Source organism: Lygodium microphyllum, chromosome 26 (genome assembly GCF_053477565.2).
Source record: "Lygodium microphyllum isolate KBCC chromosome 26, Lygodium_microphyllum_v1.1.10, whole genome shotgun sequence".
In the NCBI taxonomy this organism is placed as follows: Eukaryota; Viridiplantae; Streptophyta; class Polypodiopsida; order Schizaeales; family Lygodiaceae; genus Lygodium; species Lygodium microphyllum.
The window spans coordinates 121,064,365-121,086,098 of NC_141160.1; the positions used below are offsets into that span (position 1 = coordinate 121,064,365).

The 21,734-nt window shown below is 42.8% G+C and overlaps 1 protein-coding gene across 2 annotated transcripts in view; it reads left to right on the plus strand.

The window, feature by feature from the left end:
• The first annotated feature begins 6,399 nt into the window (after positions 1 to 6,399).
• LOC148013750 (meiotically up-regulated protein) overlaps positions 6,400 to 21,734 on the plus strand; it is a 94,085-nt gene continuing 78,750 nt past the window's right edge. Inside the window, exons 1-3 of one of the 2 annotated variants that reach the window (XM_087668412.1) lie at positions 6,453 to 6,525; positions 9,210 to 9,281; positions 9,418 to 9,512. Coding sequence is in view for 1 of the 2 variants with exons in the window: in XM_087668411.1 (XP_087524537.1) it covers positions 6,493 to 6,525 (33 nt within the window). In the remaining variant the exon portion in view is untranslated. Of the gene's footprint in view, positions 6,526 to 9,209; positions 9,282 to 9,417; positions 9,513 to 21,734 lie in introns of both variants that reach the window. The other variant, XM_087668411.1, reaches the window with a different exon arrangement.

Here is a 21,734-nt window from a genome sequence, read left to right on the forward strand (position 1 = left end):
GGCATGATTATGCCAGGTGTAGATATGGGGCTGGGGGGCTGCTGTGAAGGTTGCAAGTGGTGGGGGGGTCCCCAAGGGGCCAAAGAAGGCCACTAATCAAGACAAAGGTGGAGGGGAAGCTTTAAGCTTCATGGGCAAGCTCAACAATGGCTGCCCTCTTCAAAACCGTATAGTCCACAAAATGGCTGAAGTGAAGATCTCATACCTCGGCCAGGAAGCGCTCGCAAAGGACTCGCTCTGATACCAATTGAAGGGGATGCAATGGCAGTGGAGAAGGAGAAGAGGAAGATGTGGGAGAAAAGAGCATACACAATATAGGTGCTGTCAAGAATGATATGACAGCCTTATTGCATTTTCATATTATATATGAATAAAGAATGGGCGGTCTATGTACATGAGTAGGCCCAGTGGCCTTTTACCCCAACAACATAGATTCCTTCATGTTGCATATGTTTGAAACAACTTTTGACCTCCAAAACAAAGACATGGTCAGCATATCTTGAAATCAAAGCCATGTTCAACAAAGCCTAAAACACCATTTGTAGACACACCTTCAAGTTGCATTTGTTGGAAGCAGTTCCATGTTTCTGTATCATTCCCTTGTTTAGTATATCATGCAATGACTGCATTCCACAAGACCACATCTCAAACTTGCACTCTGTCAAAAGCCTGCTATGCTTCTGCTAGTGAGCCACATTTCAAATAGACATCCTCCAAAGTATCACTGACAAAGTTTTGTTTCCAATCCTCTTTTCAATATTTTAGAGTGTACTTTGTGGCTTGTTTCTAGGGATCCTATGGTGCCACAAGCCTTCAAAGTGCAAACAACTGTCATAGAATCAGGAGATATGCCTTCCAACTACATTTGTTCAAAGCAATTGCAAGCCTCCTCACCCAACCCATGTTCAGTATGTCCTAGAATCATTGCAGCCCAAGATACTACATCTCGAACTGGTAGTCCACAAAAAACATCATGAGCATTTGAGAGTGAGCTCCATTTATTGTACATTTCCACCAATGTACTACCCACATAAAATTCTGTTTCCAATCCCATTTTTGTTACTTCGGTATGTACTTTTTTCCATGTTTCTAGAAGTCTAAATATGCCACAAGCTTTGAAGCTACAAACAGAGGTGGCAACGTTCATGGGTAGACCTTCCAACTGCATCTGGTTAAATCATCTCTCTACTTCCTCCTAAAGTCTGTGTTTAGTATATCCTACAATCAATGCATTCCACGAGCATACATATCCAATGGATGGTTTATTTCTGGCGTGCTTCTGCAATTTCAACTGTTTCAATCATTGATCCCAACTCTCCCCTTCATTGAATACCTCAACAAAGAATTGTACATCGTTGGTCTTCTTGTTTTCAATCATGATAAAGTTACGCAAGTGGAAATGGATGATGGTAATCATCTCTCTTTTCAATCTACTAAAAGAAGGCATACTTGATATTCCTGCACATAATATCAACCTTCTATCTGGTTTCATAGTGGCATATCTAAACCCATTTACGTGTGCCTCTAATGATCTAGACAACTTTCGCCCTTTCTCCTCTGCATTGTCCTCTGATTCAACAACTGACTTATCATCTAAATCTTCATCTTTAGATTTGAAATCCTCTTCCACATTAAAGGGCTGATATCCTTCGTTAGATTCCTCATACTTTTCAGAATTTCCAACCACCATCCTCAATGAATTTCTCTACATTGTTGACATATCCCTATGAGAGCATTCCTATCCCCTAGCATTGTTGACATACACTACCCCAGTTTAAGCAACACAATCACTTGCAAATAGTAGTATCCACCACCGGAATTTAGTCTGCATGAACAACACGAATGCCAGTCAAGCTTCAATATGAACACAACCACAATTAACGGATATAACAACAACAATGTGCAAACACCCTCACCTCTTTGAGATGTTGCAGCCCTCAATCTAGATTGACCGAATGCCATGGAACAAAATGTACCTACTACAATACCTATACAAACTCTACACAAAAAAAAAAGTGGTTTAAAGTACAAATGAATTAAATATTGAATATCATGTATGCTAAAACCAGATTAAAAAACCCAATGCAATTGCAAAATAAATATTGTCATTTTAATACTAGCCAAAATAGCTCATATGCTAGCACTAGATCAAAACAACCCACGCAAAGGCAAAAGAGATATTGTCATTTTAATACTAGCCAAAACAGTCCATATGTACAAGGTATGTGGTATGAACATGAGAAAATAGGAAGGGGTCCTTGAAGGCACATGAGCATTAGCACAATAATACAAAATGGGATGAAAATCCACTATAGAATTCGGACTCTTCTAGCAACCATAACTAGTATTTGCTACACTACTCCATCTGCATCACACTAGTGCACCAATCTTGTAATCCTCTCTTTAGATCTTTTATGGCAACCAAGATTTTGAAAGTCGCATGATAAAAAGAACACCAATCAAATTAACACATTAAAAAATGTGCTATAATTACATAATAAAGGTTTTTCAACCACTTACCCAATGCCTTGACACCTTGTCTTGCAATGCCCCCTCAATCAAAAACTTCATGTAGGCCATACCATAAAACTTGCAATCAATGCTATTGGGTTGTTGAGGGCAAGTAGGTACAACTAGATCTAACTCATCCGACCTCTTCAAGACATCACTGATCTCTATATCTGTTGCAAAGTGTGCAAGACTTTCTAGCGCACGCTGCACAATTGGTAAACACTCGTGCAAGCCTCTATCAGCCCAAGGGAGTCAAAATACAAAAGGCTTATGCCTTTGCCTTCTAAATGTGAAACCCTCTTAAATTTAGGATTGTAAAGGGCATACAAAGCCCAATGATTTCTGCATTAACAAAAATGGTATTTAAATGTTCAAGTCAAAGAGTATATTCAATAACAATGGTATTGATAAAACCCTAATTTAACCATGCAAATGTTTACCTCAAGATAACTGGAGAAAAAACAAACGTCAATCTTGATGCATCCACGCCTGAAAAGAAATTTAGCAACACTTGTGATTTTGGACATGCCCCACTCACAATGGAGTATCATAAGCTATCAATGAAGTACACCCTCTCAAGAATCTCCGATGATAAGATGTGCTCCATCAACCTGGAAAAGAAGCTTTGATTACCAAACCAACAAACCCAAATGCATACATAACAATGTACTATGATACACGAAAAATTTACTTACAAACCAAATAGATTGAGAGTCCGAGTGGAGGCCTCTGAGCCAACAATGGATTGTATCAGTGTAGTATCAACCTCAGCCACCCATAGGGATGATCTCGAGGATTTGAACTCAATATGTACACTTTGTCTCTAGCTTGCACACAAAACCATCGTACTAAGAATGCTACGAATCACACAATATTACATAAAAGATAAAAAAATAGATATTATCAACCCTAAACCTGCAATGAGCCATATGGCCCCTCATTTGCAAGGGACTTCCTCCTATGCATTGTGGCTCAATAGAGCCACTGGAGATCACAAATGTATACGCACATACAGCCGCCTCAAATGATGATGGTGCAGAGATGCCAAGAATGGTTATATCATCCCCAGCACATGGACCTCTGGATCTCAATCCCCAGCACATGGACCTCTAGATCTCAATCCCCAGCACATGGACCTCTGGATCTCAATCCCCTCTGTCAAGGGGCATGCTATCTTTGCTATGCATAAATTAATACACAGCTTTCAACAGATAAAATGAGCTTTATTTAGGAAAGAACTACAATATTAAAACCACCTCAAGACTCACTAGTGGTGGGGGCGATGGGGGCTGCGACTCAAGATTCAAACCTTTGAATATTGACAGGAAGGCCGGCAAAACACTTCGAAACTGTGGAATAATGCACTCTTTGCGAAATCGGTACTTGGGGGGCCTATTTTGGGTCATAGTCTCCATCATGTGCATTTCCATCACTAGTAAGATCGCTGACATGAGGTCTAGCTATATCATCATCACCGACTACACCATCATCACCATCTTCATAATGTTCAACACCCCCAATTGCAAGTTCTGGGTCACCATGAGGTACCTTTTTCTATGCCTATATTGAGAAGCATTGAATAAAGCAAACTCACTATATGTATTTAAAAAAATACAAGATGAAGACAACAATTAAAATAAGAAATACGGTTTACATGCTTCTCGTATCCCTCATATATTCTGTCTTCAATTCTTTTCAACTTGATGGACTTTTCGTCCATGTATTTGCTCATGGATTTCTCTAGAAATTGTCAAATATAGCTAGCCATATCCATAGAAGTCTTCTTATCTTCAAGGTAGTAGACTCAAACTTTTTCCTTGCCATTTCAAACTTTCTCTCCTTTTGGAAAAAGCACATTTGACTCTGCCGCATAGAGGTATCGGTAGATGACTTTGCGACATTGGCATGGACAATGTCATCTCTACTAGGACGACTAAACTTGCATATAGAGGAATGTCTATGTCCAAGCCATGCTCTTTATTCAAGTGTTGTATCATCCTTAATCTTTTGAACTCGTTCACATGTCTCCTCAGACAGATAGGACAAGCACGACACTATTGTGCCACTCTACCATTTGGACACACAATCTCCTTGTATAGACGCTCCTGAAATGGAAAGAACATAAAGGCAAGCAAAATGTTAAGCATAATAACTATTTCATGTCTACAATGAAAAAAAATGCAATTCAATGTCAATCAATAAACTTACGGTGCATGTATTTATAGCATCTCGTCATTGCAACGCACATCAACATCATTGGATGCTTTGATATCGACATGGTCTGTTGTCAATGCTCCTAAGGCTTCACGCTCAACCTCGAAGGCAACCTCATTTGATCTCGTTTTGAAGCGTGTAAACGTGCCATCGTTGCCTGTGAGATATTTGCTTGATATAACCAAGTCTTATTACAAATAAATGACTACATAAAAAATTTGTCATTTACAAATCCATACATTTAATACATGAAGATTTGATAGCAACTTGCAGAACCGAACATAGTCCTGCATAGCTATAAAGATTACCTTGTATTTAGCTTTACAGCTTGACTCAATGTTAAGACAAGGAAAGTGCATAAGATTTTTTTGAAAGTAGTCCTACAAAAATGTTAGACAGCGCATATTCTGGCTAGATGGTATGGTTTGATCCCTTAAATAGAAAAAGAACTGGTATGACACGATCATGGCATGAGTATACCATGATCACAACAAGTACTTCATCAAGCATGATTGCATGACAAGCATGAAAGATTTCCATTATAGAACAAGTTGACTACAATACAAGGAGGAGGTTGAAAACTCTTCCATGCCATCAACGTACTACAACATGCAACATCATCATGATTGGACAATCTCATAAAAAATCACTTTTCACGGAACAGGTAGAGGTAACATTTAGAAGTTACAAAAATCCTGTTAATCAAACAAAGCTTTGCTGCATACACAATGCAGAAGGGGAATCCATCCCTCCTACTTTAAATTGCCAGGAACATACCCCCCAAAAAGAAACTCCAATTGATGACAAAGAAGAAGAAGAGCTCAAAGTCAAGCCCCCAGCACCCCCCCCCCCCCTTCCCTTTGTCTCTTCTCTTTAATCCTCTCTGATGGCCTGCACCATGGCTTCATCAATCATCATGGACTCTGATAATATCCAGTTCTCCATAGGGGAGATGCACAAGGGACCCTATTGTTGCAATCTTATGTTTTGGCTTTCGCTGATTATCTGAAAATATTATCAACTTCATTTAGATCTATAACCCAAGCAAAGAGACGTATCGATTATGCTGATTGATGTATGTTTCGGACTAGAGTTTGCTCTGTGATGAGAATATACAACCTCAAAAATAGGTTCTACTGAAAATGCTATAACTGTATCTTGTGACCTAATCAAGCATCCAAGTGCGACCAACATCAGTTGATTATCGCTGCATTGTTAAGACTTGACGCAACTCGGCAGTCCATGTGTTGGTAACCGATGATGTGGCTATTGAGGGGGAAGGGAACGATAGCCTGTAAGGAATGCCTTGGGGGAGGAAGAACTGCACGAGTAGGGATTACAGGATGAAATAGAGTGCTTGAAACCCTTGAAGGACATCAGTGTGGCTGAAGCATCGAATTCGTCAGTGGGTAGTTTGAGGAGGTATTCGTCGAATTCATCAGTGGTTGATATTCTGGCCTAGTTTACTTTGGCCGCACCGATAAAATACACAAATGTCCATTCCAACGTCCTAGATCTCTTCGAGATGCGTGGTGCCTTTTCAACCCATGATCCCAACTCTCCCCTTCATTGAATACCCGTGTGATATAGTCTTGAGGGATAGTTTATTGTGAATCTTCAAGAAGAATAACCATGTTTACATTTATTTTTTCAAAAGTTTAAATGCGCACTGGCACGTAATTAAGTAGCGAAAGCGCAATTTGGGCGCTCTCAGATTCTCGATTGCTCGGCGGGCAAGAAGAAGAAAGAAGACAAGTTCGCAAAAACATGAATTGCGAGTCCTTTCATCTCAAGGAACTGGTAAGCTTCTCCCGCCCCCTCGCTTGCGCATTCATCCCAGTCCAAACAGAAATCCATTGCTAATCATCGGATTTGCCATGGCGCTGTACATTTTTGGTTCTGGTATGTGGTGGCATTGAAGAAGAAAATCAAGCAGTAAGAGGAAGATCGCGCGTTTAGATGCACATGACACTCAATGAGCCATTTTGTTGAGTTTGTCATACCTGGATTGAGATCAGATAGCAGAATACAGAATGCAAATTCATCGTTTGTTAACGTTTGTATCAGCTGTTAGCAGCAATCAGGCAAAAAATAGTAAGGCGCTTATTAGATTACAACGAGTCCTTTGAGCAGTTTGGAGCGGTGAAACAATCAGGTTCTTGATGATTGAATTCCTTGATATGCCATCAAACAGGATTATAATTGTTCAATAAACCAGTTGAAGGGTTAGGCCTAAATATATTTGCCTGGGGAATTTTCATCAAACTTCCAAGCTGGTCCTTCCCATGAACTACATGATGGTTTGTATAGAAGATGGACGATTATCTCCAATCTTTGCGTAACATAGATATACCATTAGGGCCAACTGCACTGAATGATTGCATATAGTACGGCAGCAGAAACATGGCCTGCATCCACAAATCTTAGTGCACTGGTCCAAGGAAAATAACTGAAACAACACCAGGCTTTGGTACCAATGGGTTACACTTCAGCGGGAGAAAAGGAGAGAGCAGACACAATCGGGTTTAAGCTTCTAACAACTAACAGTTGTGTTGATGACAGGGCCTGCCTTTTGATAGTCAGAATATGAAAAACGGGTAAAAATAATGGCCATAGTACTATGAATCTGGCTGGCTTGATTGACCAGATCTGGCCAGCTTTTCTTTCATGATGCTCTCAAAGTGTGATCATGCATGATGAGACATGGAAATTCTGCTCCATATGACAAATTTGGACATTCTATGAATGCTGCGTTAGCAGAGTGCATATCATAGGTGCTAGAGTCTATGCATTTCACTTTTTATGCTAGTATTTTTTGTGGCTGGACGACCCATATTTTTGGGCACCTCCAGAGCTGGCCAATTGGTATTTTCTGATGCATTATTGTAGCCTATTTATAGGCAGGTTCCCTCCTCCGCAGTTATTCACTTTAGTCACTCAGATGCTCATCCTTCAGCACGATTGCTTCCATTTGGAAAGAGGGAAACTGGTGCCGCATTGCGTGTACCTTTGTACTGTTCTTGTGCCTTGGTATTTCAATTCCATTTCCCAAGCCTTTTCTCTTTGAGTTCTTGTGTTCTTGGAGTGTTTTCTTTTGTTCATTGTGTTCTTGCAGTCTATTTCAGCACTCTCTCTTTGCTTCCATTGTTTCACAGTTTTCTGACATGGTATCAAAGCCTATTCTACTGGGTCTGGTGCCGCTTGCTGTTTTCAGGTTTGATCACACATTTACTATTCCAAACAGCCTATGTTTGCTGCTAATCTCTCTCTGATAGGTCCAGGCAACCATAGAAGTGCTGGGTGGCAGCAGTTGTCAGCCCTAGACCACCAGTCTATAGCGGCCAGCTTGCATTTCTGCAGTCTGCCCCTGCATTTTACTCTCTTGCTTGCAGTTTGAGCAGATTCGCAACTGTTTTCATTAGGACAGTTGGCATTTTGATCGATTTAATGTCATGTTTTGCCAAAAGTGCTGACAATTTACTGGTACAACTGACAATTTTGATGTTTTGTAGTCATTTTTAACTTTTGTTCGCAGATCTGCCCATTGGTAGTACCAATTTCGGACAAGTTTGTGTTTTTAGCTTGATTTGGACTTTCTCAAATGGTAAATCACACGCGTTGGTTCTCACTTTTGTCACTACATTCTCTTCACTTTTGTTTTTCTCTTTGTGTTTTGAACTATATTGTGTGACTATTGGGTTCTATTGAACTTCCAAAGGTTACCTCCCATAGGACCTCTTTAGAAGTGTGGAAGAAGTTATGGCTTATGTTTGAGGCTCTATTGACCATGCGAGATGTGACCCTCTATGGTCAACTTCAGATTGTCAGGTTCAAGGCGATTGATACGAATCAAGCATTCTCTCTTTGGATGATGCAAATATAGGATTAGCTTTGACACATGTAGTTTACCCTTCTAGAAGCACATCTTGTGGGGATTGTTCTCTACAAGTTTTCTCTTGAGTTTGATGGTGTGGCCAACACCTTATGAGCCTAGACATTGGTAACACTCGTTAAGTTTGAGTATATGATCTCTATGTTACTTGAGCATGAGGCTTCATTGTGTTTATATGGGAGGCTACCATCTTGATATGGTGACAAGCAAGAAGCTTTTATAGCTTCAAAGAGGGGTGATAAGCAGAAGAAGGAAAGATAGTGTTATCATTGTGGCAAGTGTTGAGCTAAAATATGCATTACATGATGATTAGCCTCCTGAACAACCCTAAAAATGCTCATTCAATGTAAAAATCCTAAAATGGGGAGTAGTTCAAGAGAGTTAAAATGGGGAGAGATTCTAGATTGTTGAGGACTCGAAACTTGCCCATGTCATCAAACCTGCGTTTTGTTGCCGTGAGCTTGCCAAATCATCATTAATGGCTGTGTTTGTTGGTTTTCTCTCTCCTCTGCCTACCCACACTAATCTTGCATCATCCATTGTTGTGTTTGCTATTGTTCGACATCTTGAAGGTTGCCTTGTTGCGTTTCAGGATTCGTCAGGAGTATGACACACTCTCTAGCTCATTATCTCTACTTGGGTCCTCGAGACACAAGAGTTCAAGGTTTAGTATTCATTCCGTGCATGTTTTGTTTGCTGCACGAGCATTGTGTAGTTAGTATTCATTCACTTTTTCATTTAGTGTGTTCTGTGTTGAGTTTATGCTTTGTCTTATGCTTTTATTTGTGTTTTTGCATTAGGGTATTTATTTAGAGAAAGAAGGGGCATCTTTGTAAGGAATGGAAGAAACTAGTGGCACAATGGAAGGAGAAGGAGAAGAAGAAGAAAAAGAAGGGTAAGGACTTCTCCAACAAGTCATTCTCATCTTCTGATTCAGATTTTGACTTTGGCTCTCTAGTGAAGGCAAATGCCAAGGCTAGAAAGGACTCCTCTTCTATAGTGAATGCAAAGGCCATTAAGGCTGCCTCTTTCACCATCTAGTCATCTTCTTTTGTAAATTTGAGTTTCTTTGTTAGAGTGTGCTATATATTGTTTCCCTCTGCAAACCCTACGGTTTCTTTACACGGTATCAGAGTAGAGGAGCTCTGAGAGCTAAAGATCCTCTTTATCAATGAAGATGAGGAAAGGTTGTGGGATTGGCAACACTCTCAGATTCTAGAAACTTTGTTTTCCATTGTACCATTAGGGGGACATTGTTATCTTCTCCCTCCTATCTTGCCTTTATAGGTTTGACATATGAGAGTGTGCATTTGAAGAGAAAGTGAATATGGAGAGGAGATTGAAGGAGAACATAGGTGAGAGAAGGAACAATCTGATAGCAATGGTTGAAGGATAGAAGGCTGCAATAGTCAGTCCCAACATGCAGCTCTATGCATTAGTGTGGATGCTAGACTATAGTAGAGGGGTGAGAGATGAGGAGGGCTGCAATGGTCAGCCCCAACATACATCTCTATGCGTTAGTGTGGGTGCCAGAGAGTAGCAGAGGGATGAGAGATGAGGAGGGCTGGCTGATCACAAAGGACAATCATGGATAATGAGAGAGGGCGGGTAGGCTGCATATAAACTAGGACCACAATTGCTAATAAAGTGGCTAGGCCCAAAATATGGGCGCCTAGGACAGTCTAAAGTGCCCAAAAAGAAATGCACTAATGTGCCCTTCATCTAAAGAGTCCAAAGCACACAAAATGATAGACAAACACAATGTTAAGGTAATGTCCTTGTTTGACTTAGATTGAGGTTCACATGCAAGAGATGACCATAGAAGACACATGATTGTTAACATCTCCTCTTTGATCCTAGATGTGATTGAAGGCCAATGGAGATGCAGATCTGAGGGTGGTAGGAAGAGTGCCAATGCCAGTGAATTCTGTTGATGATGAATGCTAGCAAAGGAGCAAGACCCTCTCTCTAGAGAAAAAGCTAGTTAAACAGAAGACCACCAAAGGTCAACGAAAATGGAGAGGCCTCGAATGGATCAGTCCTAAAAACTCAAGTTGGGGATGGGTGAACTAAGCCTGAGACCTAACAGTGAGATGATAGTGAGGAACTATCAAAGGTGCCATAAGCTACATAGAAACGACAATGACCAAGGTGCAAGTGGCAAGGGATGGTGGCTCAGTGACAAAGAAAAGAGGTCGCCACGTAATGGAAAGGTCAAAAGTAGACTGGAAGCCTTGAAGAAACTCCTCACTATCCTAGGAAGCTTTCTTTGAAACACAAAGGGCTAGGGAATCCACAACGGCACCACCCATATCGTCCCTTTCTGAAAGGGATGAGAGATACGAGGGAATCACTAGAGAAGATGGTGGGGGATGGGATGGAAGTTGTGGAATAAATTGTGCACAATTGGAAACGGATGTGCGGCGATAGGAAGTTGCCTCAAAGGGCTTTGCACAATGGAAGGGGAATGGGGCATGTATAGCTCTCTCTTGCCAACCTATCACTAGAGTGGCTCTTGTAGAAGAATCCTTAACAAAGATGGTTCATGGCCAGTGGGTGAAGACGATACGAGTCTTGAGTCTATTAAGGCCATAAACTCAAAGAAGATGGAAGCTCAAGTCTTGAACATGTAAGGCTTTTGAAACAAAGCTTGATGGACAGTCAGACAATAGAGGCAAAGTTCCAATAGCCTTAATAGACACCAAAGAGATGCCACTAATAGTGACGATACCGTCTGATAGATAGAGATCCGATACGCCAGTGCCAATGAGCCAAGGTTGCTTAGAAGACTAGACAGTCGAAGAAGGCTTTTCCACCTGATGAATGTGTAGAAACACGGACTCAGTGGTAATAGTTGGTGATTAAGTAGAGGTAGTTGACGGCTTTGATGTAGATCCATTCTTTGCTTTGGGACGAAGGTGAGGGTATTTCCTCTAGCAGTTTTCCTTGGGGTGTGAGTGTCAAAGTGCAGCGGTGCGGAAGCGTAGGACTGAGAGAGAGAGAACGCAGAGAGATAGAGAGAGAGACAGTGGAAGATGAAGATCTGCTGTATAAAGTGTGCTGTATACAAAGATATGTAGATATATACACGGGCGCAGTGCGCTGGACTGCGTGTCTCCACCTCGACGATGCAACCTGCTGTTCACCTCGAAGTCCGCTGCAGTCTGCACTGTCTCCTGTCTGAAATTTGCGAATAGAGACGGAATCTGCGCGAGCCACCAGCCAGTAATCCGCGAGCAGAAGAATGTGTCCAGAAGACTGAAAAATTGGCTATAAATAGCTAGAAAACAGGCGCCAGAAGTAGCAGGTCGGCTGCATTAAATGCAGTGACTGTACTGCAGTCAGTCGGACTGCCACGTGGCAGTCCGACTGTACAGTCCGACTGGACTGTGCAGTCCGACCAGGGCGATGATCTCTAACACCCCCTCTCAGAGCCTAGGCGAGGTAGAAGCGTGAGGGATCTGGAATGTCTCCGAAGGAGAGCCCGGGGAAGGGCCTTCGTAAACAAATCTGCAAGATTGTTCTCCGTCTTGCAATACTCCACGGTGATGGTCTCATCCAGAAGCTTCTCTTTGATGAAGTGGTACTGGATCTCTATGTGCTTCGTTCGGGCATGAAAAACAAGGTTCCGTGCCAAGGCAATGCAACTCTCATTGTCACATTGCAGCAAAGTAGGACGAGTCTGGGGGCAGCCAAGCTCCTCCAACAATCTCCGAAGCCACACAGCCTCACATGTGGTGGAAGACGCGGCCCGATACTCCGCCTCAGCAGACGAAAGGGCGACCGTGGGTTGCTTCTTGCTACTCCATGAGATAACACTTGCACCCAAGGTAAAACAGTAATCTGTAGTAGACCGCCTGTGGTCCACATCACCGGCCCAATCCGAGTCGCTCCAACCTGCAAGTACAAGATCTAAACCACCTGTGCCTGCTGGATAATGAATCCCTAAATCAGACGTCCCCCTTAAATACCGAAGTATCCTCTGAGCAGCCTGCCAATGCACCGTTTGAGGTTCACTCATAAACCCTGCCAAGAGCCCAACAGCAAAACAAAGATCAACACGAGTGTTGAGGAGCCAAATCAATGATCCAATCAACTGACGATAGCGGGAAGCATCCGCCATGGGAGAAGCTGAATGGGAAGTGGCCTTCCAGTTCGGATCCATAGGAGTAGAAAGGGTCCGACAATCCTCCATCGCAAAAGAAACCAAGAGCTCTTGTACATATCTTTGCTGAGAGATGAAGATCCCCCTTTGAGACTGATAAATCTCATGGCCCAAAAAGAAATGGAGTAGACCCAAGTCCGTCATCTCGAACGTCCGATGTAAAGCTGCCTTCGTCTCTTGGACCTTCTGTGCATGATCTCCTGTGACAATCAAATCATCAACATACAACACAAAAAGCACACAACCATCCTCGGAAGTGTGAACATAAAGCTGCGGATCGGCCTTAGAACGCCGATATCCCAACTGTGACTGAAGGAACGAATCAATCTTCTCGTTCCATGCACGCGGAGCGTGCTTGAGGCCATACAAGGCCTTCTTCAACGTGTAGACTTTCCCACCTGAAGATCCAAATCCAGGAGGCTGCTCAACATAGATCTCCTCCTTCAAATCACCATTGAGGAAGGCCGACTTCACATCCAATTGGTAAACAGGCCATCTCCTATGGCCAGCCAAGGTAAGAACAGCTCGAATAGTCGCCATACGAGCAGTGGGGGCAAAAGTATCATGACAATCAATCCCTGGGCGTTGCGCAAAACCTTTAGCAACAAGGCGAGCCTTGTGCTTGTCCAAAGAACCATCGCTAAGGTACTTGGTCTTGAAGACCCATTTGACGCCAATCACCTTCTTATTCGGGGGGCGTGGCACGAGTGACCAAGTGCCATTCCTCTCAATAGCCTCCAACTCGGCTTCCATAGCTTTCTTCCATGGTGCGGATTGTAAAGCCTCCTTCACGGAGGTGGGCGCTCGATCCTGCATAACACGGGTCATCAAACAATAGTTAGAGCAAATAAGCTCCGTAGAATGTGCCTGGTGCCTCCGTGACCGCCGCGGACCATCCTGCGGTCCCCACTCCTCAGGAACCCCCTCAATCCTTGAATCACGGAGCGTGTCACGGGCCCAACGAGGAGGAGGCCGGACCTCTCCTCGTCTCTCTCCATCAGCTGAGGACTCTGGGATATCCACTGGTGGTAACTCCTCGGGGTTGACCGGTGGAACAGTAGACTCTGTGTCAGAAATAGAATCTGAATCAAAAGACGCGGGCTCCAAAGAAACTGTCGCGGGAGCCCAACTCTCCCCGGGATCTCCAAGAACGGGATGTTTCTCACCCGCTGGGATGGCCGGAACCTCTACAAACCGCACATCTTGACTGGTGTATACATCCCGCTTGACGGGATCATACAAACGATAGCCTTGGGACTGGGAGCTATAGCCAACAAATACCTGTCTTCGGGAAGCTGCTTCAAATTTATCACGATGAGCCTTGGGAATGTGAACATAGGCATCACACCCAAAGACCCTAAAATAAGAAACATCGGGCTTAGTCCCAAAGTAAGCCTCAAAAGGTGTCATCCCATCAACGGCCGAAGTAGGGGATCGGTTAAGGATGTGGACTGCAGTAGCCACAGCCTCGGCCCACAGAAATTGAGGTGTCTGTCGATGCTCCATCATGGTGCGCGCCATCTCGATCACACTGCGGTTCTTCCGTTCAAGAATGCCATTTTCTTGAGGAGTGTTGGTATTAGCAAACTCCTGGTGAATACCTTTATCTGCACAAAAACGAGCAAAACTCATTAGAAACAAATTCACCACCCTTGTCGGATTGCAAGGTCTTCAATCTCCGGCCCGATCGGTTTTCCTCAAAGAGAAGCCAATCCTTGAAGTGGGAGAAAGCTTCTGACTTCAATGCCAAGAAATAGGCCCATGTCATCCTGCTGTAGTCATCTACGATCAACATGAAGTACGAGCTCCCTCGCAAGGACTCGTTCCTCATAGGGCCACAAAGATCCGTAGATACAAGCTCCATCGGTGAAGTAGACCGCCACGAAGCTTTTGGGGAATGGCATCCCTATGCCGCTTCCCACGAATGCAGGAGACACATGGCTGCTGGCTCACCACTATATCCGGCAATCCTCGAACAAGCTGTCCACGCGACGCCCTCCGAAGATAATCATAGTTGAGGTGACCAAACCGAGCATGCCATAACTCTGACTGTGTCTGAGAGGTAAGAAGAAGAGTAGAGAGGGCGGTGGAAGACTTCAATTTATAGATACCGTTCTCCTCATATCCGGATGATAGAACCTTCCTTGACCCATGATCAAGGACTCGCACCGAATCACTGTCAAACTCCACCAAAAGTCCAAGGGAGCAAATCTTATGAACTGACAGTAGATGATACCCTAAACCTGGTACATGCAAGACCTCTGAGGTATGGGTACTACCATGTCCATTTGGAATAAGCTGCATCTCACCCTGACCTGCAATAGACACTGAAGAGCTATCTCCAATGAGAATCTGCCCACGCGAGGGTCGCAACTGGGCAACACTATTTGATGAAGGATTCATGTGCCGGGAGGCACCACTGTCAACGATCCACTCTCGAGCCTGGGGAGCCGTCATTGCAGTATCAGAAGCATTCGGTGTAGAGTCCTCAATGACAGCGAGATGAAGAAATGCAGCTGATGAGGGTGCAGCCACCGCTTCAGAATCCTTCGTGTCCTTCTTGTTGGTGTCCTTCTTGTCTTTGTCAGGGCAATCCTTCTTCCAATGGCCAGTCTTTCCACAAATATGGCATGTGGATTCTTTGTCCTTGTCCTTGTCCTTCTTTGACTTGTTATCCCCCTTCTTCTTTTTTTGGTCCTTCCCCTTCTTTTGAGAGGCTTGACCTGTCAGTGCCTCCGACTTGGAAGCATTCTGTCCCTTCAGTTGTTCCTCTTGGTCCAAGACCATAGGAACCAACTCTTCCCACCGAAGAGTGGACTCTCGCCTCGAAGCAATAAGGGCGGAGTAGAAAGCACCGAATCGTGGCGGCAACTGGGACAAGAGTGTGATCGCCATGTCTTCGGAGGAAATGGGCTTCCCCGCATTCTGAACCTGCATCTGAAGCTGTCTAAGCTTGTTGATGTGCTCCCGCAACGAGGAAGACTTGTTCACGGACAAGGTTTGCATTTGAACCTCCAAAGAAACCCGCTTCATAAGGGTCATCCGGTTATACATCTGATCAAGCTCCAGTCATATCTCTTGAGCCACCGTCAAGTGCTCGATGTGAGCTATCACGGCTGTAGTACAAGATAGAAAAAGAAAGGAATGAATCCTGGCATTCAGTTTGTCCCAGTGAGACTGTGCCCTGGCCAACTCCGCACGAGCATCGGAAGAGAGTTTAGACTCATCTCTCACCGAGGGCCGGTCGATTTCCTCCTGTACAAGCTCCGCCAAATCATAGGACTCAAGGATGGCCAACATCATGACGCGCCAGATGCGGTAGTTGTCGCCATCGAGCTTCTGATCTGCGGGAAGAGCCGGTAAGATAGGCACCTTCCGGTCCATAATCGTCTGGAACTCCAAGTCAATCTTGGTAGACATCTTCACTTGTAATGCCTTCACAAACGCAAAAGCAGCCCCCTTTGACTGTGATAACTCAGCCTGCTAGGGCTCTTCCGCGTCCTGAAACTTCTTCACCCGCTGGAGGCGATGAAAAAGCAAAACCTGTACTTGAAAGCTGAAAACTCAAACTTCCTCCTCGTCAAACAGCAGTAAACAGCAGCAAATCCACCACCTGGACTCATTTCCCGCGCGCTCACGCTCGTTTCAGCCTTGTTCGGAGGCGCAGCCCTCCTGCCTGCCCTCAAATGTTGAAAACGCAGCCTTGTGTCACAATAGAAACTCCTCTTCACGTTGGTTCTGCACTTAGTCAGCCCTTCAACACTGCTCTGATACCATGTCAGAGTGCAGCGGTGCGGAAGCGTAGGACTGAGAGAGAGAGAACGCAGAGAGAGAGAAGAGAGTGGAAGATGAAGATCTGCTGTATAAAGTGTGCTGTATACAAAGATATGTAGATATATACATGGGCGCAGTGCGCTGGACTGCGTGTCTCCACCTCGACGATGCAACCTGTTGTTCATCTCGAAGTCCACCGCAGTCTGCACTGTCTCCTGTCTGAAATCTGCGAACAGAGACGGAATTTGCGCGAGCCACCAGCCAGTAATCTGCGAGCAGAAGAATGTGTCCAGAAGATTGAAAACTCGGCTATAAATAGCCAAAAAACAGGCACCAGAAATAGCAGGTCGACTGCATTAAATGCAACCGACTGTACTGCAGTCAGTCGGACTGCCATGTGGCAGTCGGACTGGACTGTGCAGTCCGACCAGGGCGATGATCTCTAACAGTGAGGTCTTCCCACAATGAGGACACATGGGATATCCTCTATGCTTCTCCACAAAATCTGTATTAGAGTTCAAAGATGACTTCGACTTCTGCCTCTTTTTTTTCTTTTGCTTGGTTTGTTTTGTACTTGTAGATAAAGCCGCATAAGCATGGTCATGTGCTCCATGAGAATTTGTCTCCTGTGATGTGCATCTTGCTCAAGCACCAATGGGACTAGCTCCTTCAAAGTGATAGTCTCTTGGCTACGAGAAGTGAGAAGATTGGTGTACAACACATCATATGTTTGTAATGGAAGATGTGAGAGAAGTGTCATAGTTAGGTCCTTTGAAGAAATGTCCATATCAAGAGATGCAAGCTTGTCGTGAATCTCCTCTATCCTGTGGATGTGGCCCCTCATTCTAGGAGTATCTGCAATAGAAGCTATCATATCTACAACTTGAGGAGAGACGATCGACGTCTAAAAGATTGGATCCGAAAGAGAGTTGCCAATCTTGTCCAAACTTCTACGGTAGTGTGGATGCATTTACATGCACGAGTATAGAATTTGCATAACTCAAAAAGAGAAAGAGCGGACTTTGGCATTTGACCCTGATCCCATAAGGCGGCCAAGTCCAAGGTCACAGGTTGCTTGACTGATATGTAGCTTCCCTTGGACAAAATATAGCAGGATAAGGGTTTGTTTGCAGCTCGGAAACAAAATGCAAGTGAAGGTGAGCTGCCTTCATAAAATTGCAGCCAATAGAAGGCTTGTTATTGCAATAAATATGCCGTCTGGGGTAGATAAGACCTACAAATCCAAAACGTAGTAGACAGGGGCACATATCTGCATAAAATGTAACCTATAAAGGGGGTAAACAACACTAGATGTTGAGCTAAAAATTCATTACACATTGATTAGCTCTTTAAAACAGCCCCAAAATAGCAAATTACCAAAAGTTTCATTAAATGGAGAGTGGTTTTGGAGAGTTTTGTGTCGTACATGCAAAACCCTAATTTGGGAGGATCCTTTCCATGTTTATAAATAAACAAGCTGCCCACTATTAAGCCCCATCCTTGTCTTGTAGGTTTTAGCCATCAACCCTCTTTCACTAGTTGTCCAGCCTCCGTGACGACTGTTGCTATGTGGTCTATAGTTGCCACCTAGCATCCAATTGTTGTTGGTGATGAGCTTCTATAATCTATATCAGGTCGTTTTTGTGTTTTCAGCACCTTTGCTCTAACTGGTGGTTACTGCACTTGAAATCCATCTCCGGTAGATGACACACATCGACACCTCCCTCACATATCCTCTTAGACCCAAGGAGCCAGAAGATTTTTATTCCAATTCTCAAGACAGGGAGTTTGGGGGTCAATTTTTACCTTGCATAGTGTGTTTGTTGCATTGAGCATTGAAGAAACCTAGGCCCTTGATTGGAACACTTCATCTTTAAAAATAGGAATTACCGAGGGAAGAAGACATTGGATACTTCCCTACCTACTCAGTCCCGAAAGGAGCCTATGCTGAGAATAGAGCAGGAGTGGCTTTCATAGCCAACTTTGCAAGGTTGTGACATGGGTGGAGATCTTGGACGACGTTGAAGAGATACCTTCTTATCCTATCATAGACAGGGAGGTGCAACTAATCATTGCTCACAGAGCCAAAAAGGTTGAAGAGCTTGATAGAATGATAACAATTTGACATTAGCTCCTCAATCAATAAAGGTATATCACGAGGATGTGAAATTTATTGCTTTGCTTAGCATTTGATTAAAAGTTAATTAAATGTGCTAATGTGACTTGCATATGTGAGGTGTAAGTCGATTATTTCACAGTGTGGGACCTAAGACTCCGAGATATTAGTTGGTGCCAAAGGCAAAAGTTATAATAAGTTATGCTTGACAAGTACTAGGTGGTGCCCGATGTTAGATTTTGACCTAGAATAATTTATTGGCCATTAATATCTGTGGTGACATTTGAGACTAGGAATTAATTAATTAATTAATGCTGGTCTAAGGGCTAATCATTGCTTAAGGATACTTGGAAGACAAATTGACTTAGTCAATTTAATTATTGGTTGGTGAAATTAATTTTTTGAGCACTAGAATAATTATTAAATTTATTTTCAGAATTAATATTTTAAAAATTAATTTAATACGCTAGATAATACTGAAAAATGGGACTAGAAGGATGCCACTTGGCAAAACTTGCCCATGCAAGTGGGAAAAACGTTTTTAGGGATTGGTGAAAGTCTATTCTAGCTATTGTGAGAGAAAATGAAGCTTTTAGTTAGCAAAGGAGAAATTGCTGATGTGATTTGCAACCACAAGGGATTAGTCCTATAATATGTGACAACAATTTGGAGCTCTCTAAGAGCAGGTGACAATAGCCCAAGGTCCTTCTCGTGTAGATGACAGTATACATGAGGGGACAACAGTTTTTTTAGTGGTCCTAAGTTGTAGGTGATAGCTTCCATGGTTATTTGAGCAGGGCAGTAGTAGCTCTTTAGCGTTTCTTGCGATGAAACTCTGAAATTTGTCTCTAGAGTATTCTCTCTCATCTCCTAGTCCTCTCTCAAGTTATCTTAGTATTTTTCACTAGTTTGAGTCATCAAAGGAAGAGATTTCAATCAATCTTTGCTATAAACTCTAATTTATAGTGCAAATTAGGATTTTGATAGCTGCCTTGGGATGTATGCTTAGAATTGAGAGCCTAGGACTTGAATTCTAGTAGTTGAAATTGAGGAATTTTAGGGAGATTGAAGAGGTCAGCCAACCAATATCAGATTTGGGGTCAAATTTTTCTTTCAAGAAAGGTCAATTCTTAAGTAAACCAAGGGGCAAATTGGTTTGGAGGCTTGTTGATCAGTTATGGCAGCAAGGGGTATTTGGATCAGTGGAAGAGATTAAGGAATCTTAGTTGTACTTCATTTAATTGCAGTATAAGATAAAGAGAGATTTTAAGAGGCACCAATTTTGGGGCCAATTGGGTATCCAATGTGCAAGATTAAAGTGGTAAAGTGTGCATTTTCAGTTTATGCGAATTTTATGCTTATTATAATTAGTGCTTAATCAAGTTATTTTCCACCCTATCCAAGGAGGAAGGTTGGTTTCAAGGTATATATGGTTCTTTCCCATTACACGTTGCACATAAACTTGATGATGGTGTAGCGCCATCGAGACCTCCATCAACGATGGGCCTGTTGAGAAATATGCAATCACACTTCTATGACAACCTCTTTGTATGGAGCAGTAGGGCAAGGGACATGCAACAGCCTAGGAGAAGCTGTCTATATCCCATAGGCACAGTGTGGGAAAGTGCTACCATCATGGAACTATATAGCAATGTACTTGACTATCATTTGATGAGAATGCTATTGTACTTTGTACTTTCAGTCTTGTTCTCTCTACTGAAGATTGTTTTTATGAGGTCCAAGCTAATCTATATTGGAACCTAATTCACTAGAGTAATAGTCAATGTGTCCATTCTCAGTCATCATGCTTCTTGTCACTGACTTTCATCCTCCATAGCTAAACCTTGCTCAAGGATCCATGTTTTTCAATAGGGCCCTCTTCTTGGAGAGAGATCTTGCGCATGTTCATTACTTCCCATCTCTTCCACCTCCTTGAAACTAGTCTTTCTCCTCGGGGAGGAGTGGTAATAACCTGATTAATCATCAATAACTACAAGAAGTCATTAATTCACATAAACGGAAATGCATACTTTACCACTTTAATCTTGGGTAATGGACAGCTTGTTGGCCCTAAAATTGATACTCCTTACGGTATTTTTAAATCTTTAAATCCAGATGAATGGAGTACAACAAAGATTCTCTAATCTCCTTTGCTAATCTAAGTGCCTCTTGTTGTCATAAATGACCAGCAAGTCTTCAAACCAATTTGCCCCTTGGTTTGCTTGGGGATTTGCTTTCACTCTACTCCTTGAGAAAGAAGTTCAGCTCCAAATTTAATATTGCTGACTAGCCTTTTGAACCATTTTGAAATCCTTCAATTTCAGTTGTTGAAATTCAAGCATTAGGCCCTTAATCTTGAGCACACTTCTCGAGGTATTTGTCAAACCGTATTTTTTTGTTGTAAATTAAGATTCACAGCAAAGATTAATCAAAATGTCCACCTTTGATGGCTCAAATGGCTAGAGAGAAAAAATTGATTTTCTTTGTGTGGAAGAGGAGAAATTTGTTGCTGCCCTGCTATGGCAACCTTGAAAGTTGTGGCCTATAGCTTAGGACCTCCCAAAATGCTTTTGCTCCCTCTTTAAGCTGTGGGCTGCACTGCGAAGGCTTTGGGCTTCTATCTCTTGGCCTTGGAGATGCCTCTGGTGGTTGCAAATGCCTCTGAGCAATTGGTGACCTGTTCTTTCAGCCTCTCCTCTAGTTGATCCACTTCATCAGAACGACCCTCTCCTCTCTCTCCCAATCTCCAACTAGCCTCCTCTCTCTTTTATGGGTAATTTTTGCCAAGTGGCAGCCTTTTAATCCCATTTTCCAGCATTATCTAGCTTATTAAATTTAATTTTTAGAATATTAATTCTGAAAATTAATTGAAAAATTATTTTAGTGATGAGAAAATTAATCTAACCAACCAACAATAAAATTGGCTAGGCCAAATTGTTTTCCAAGTATCCCTGAGTACTTATTAGTCTCTAGATTGATACTAATTAATTAATTAATGTTTAGTCTTTAATGCCACGATTGACATTGATGGCCAATAAGTTGGTCTAGGCCAAAATATGGTA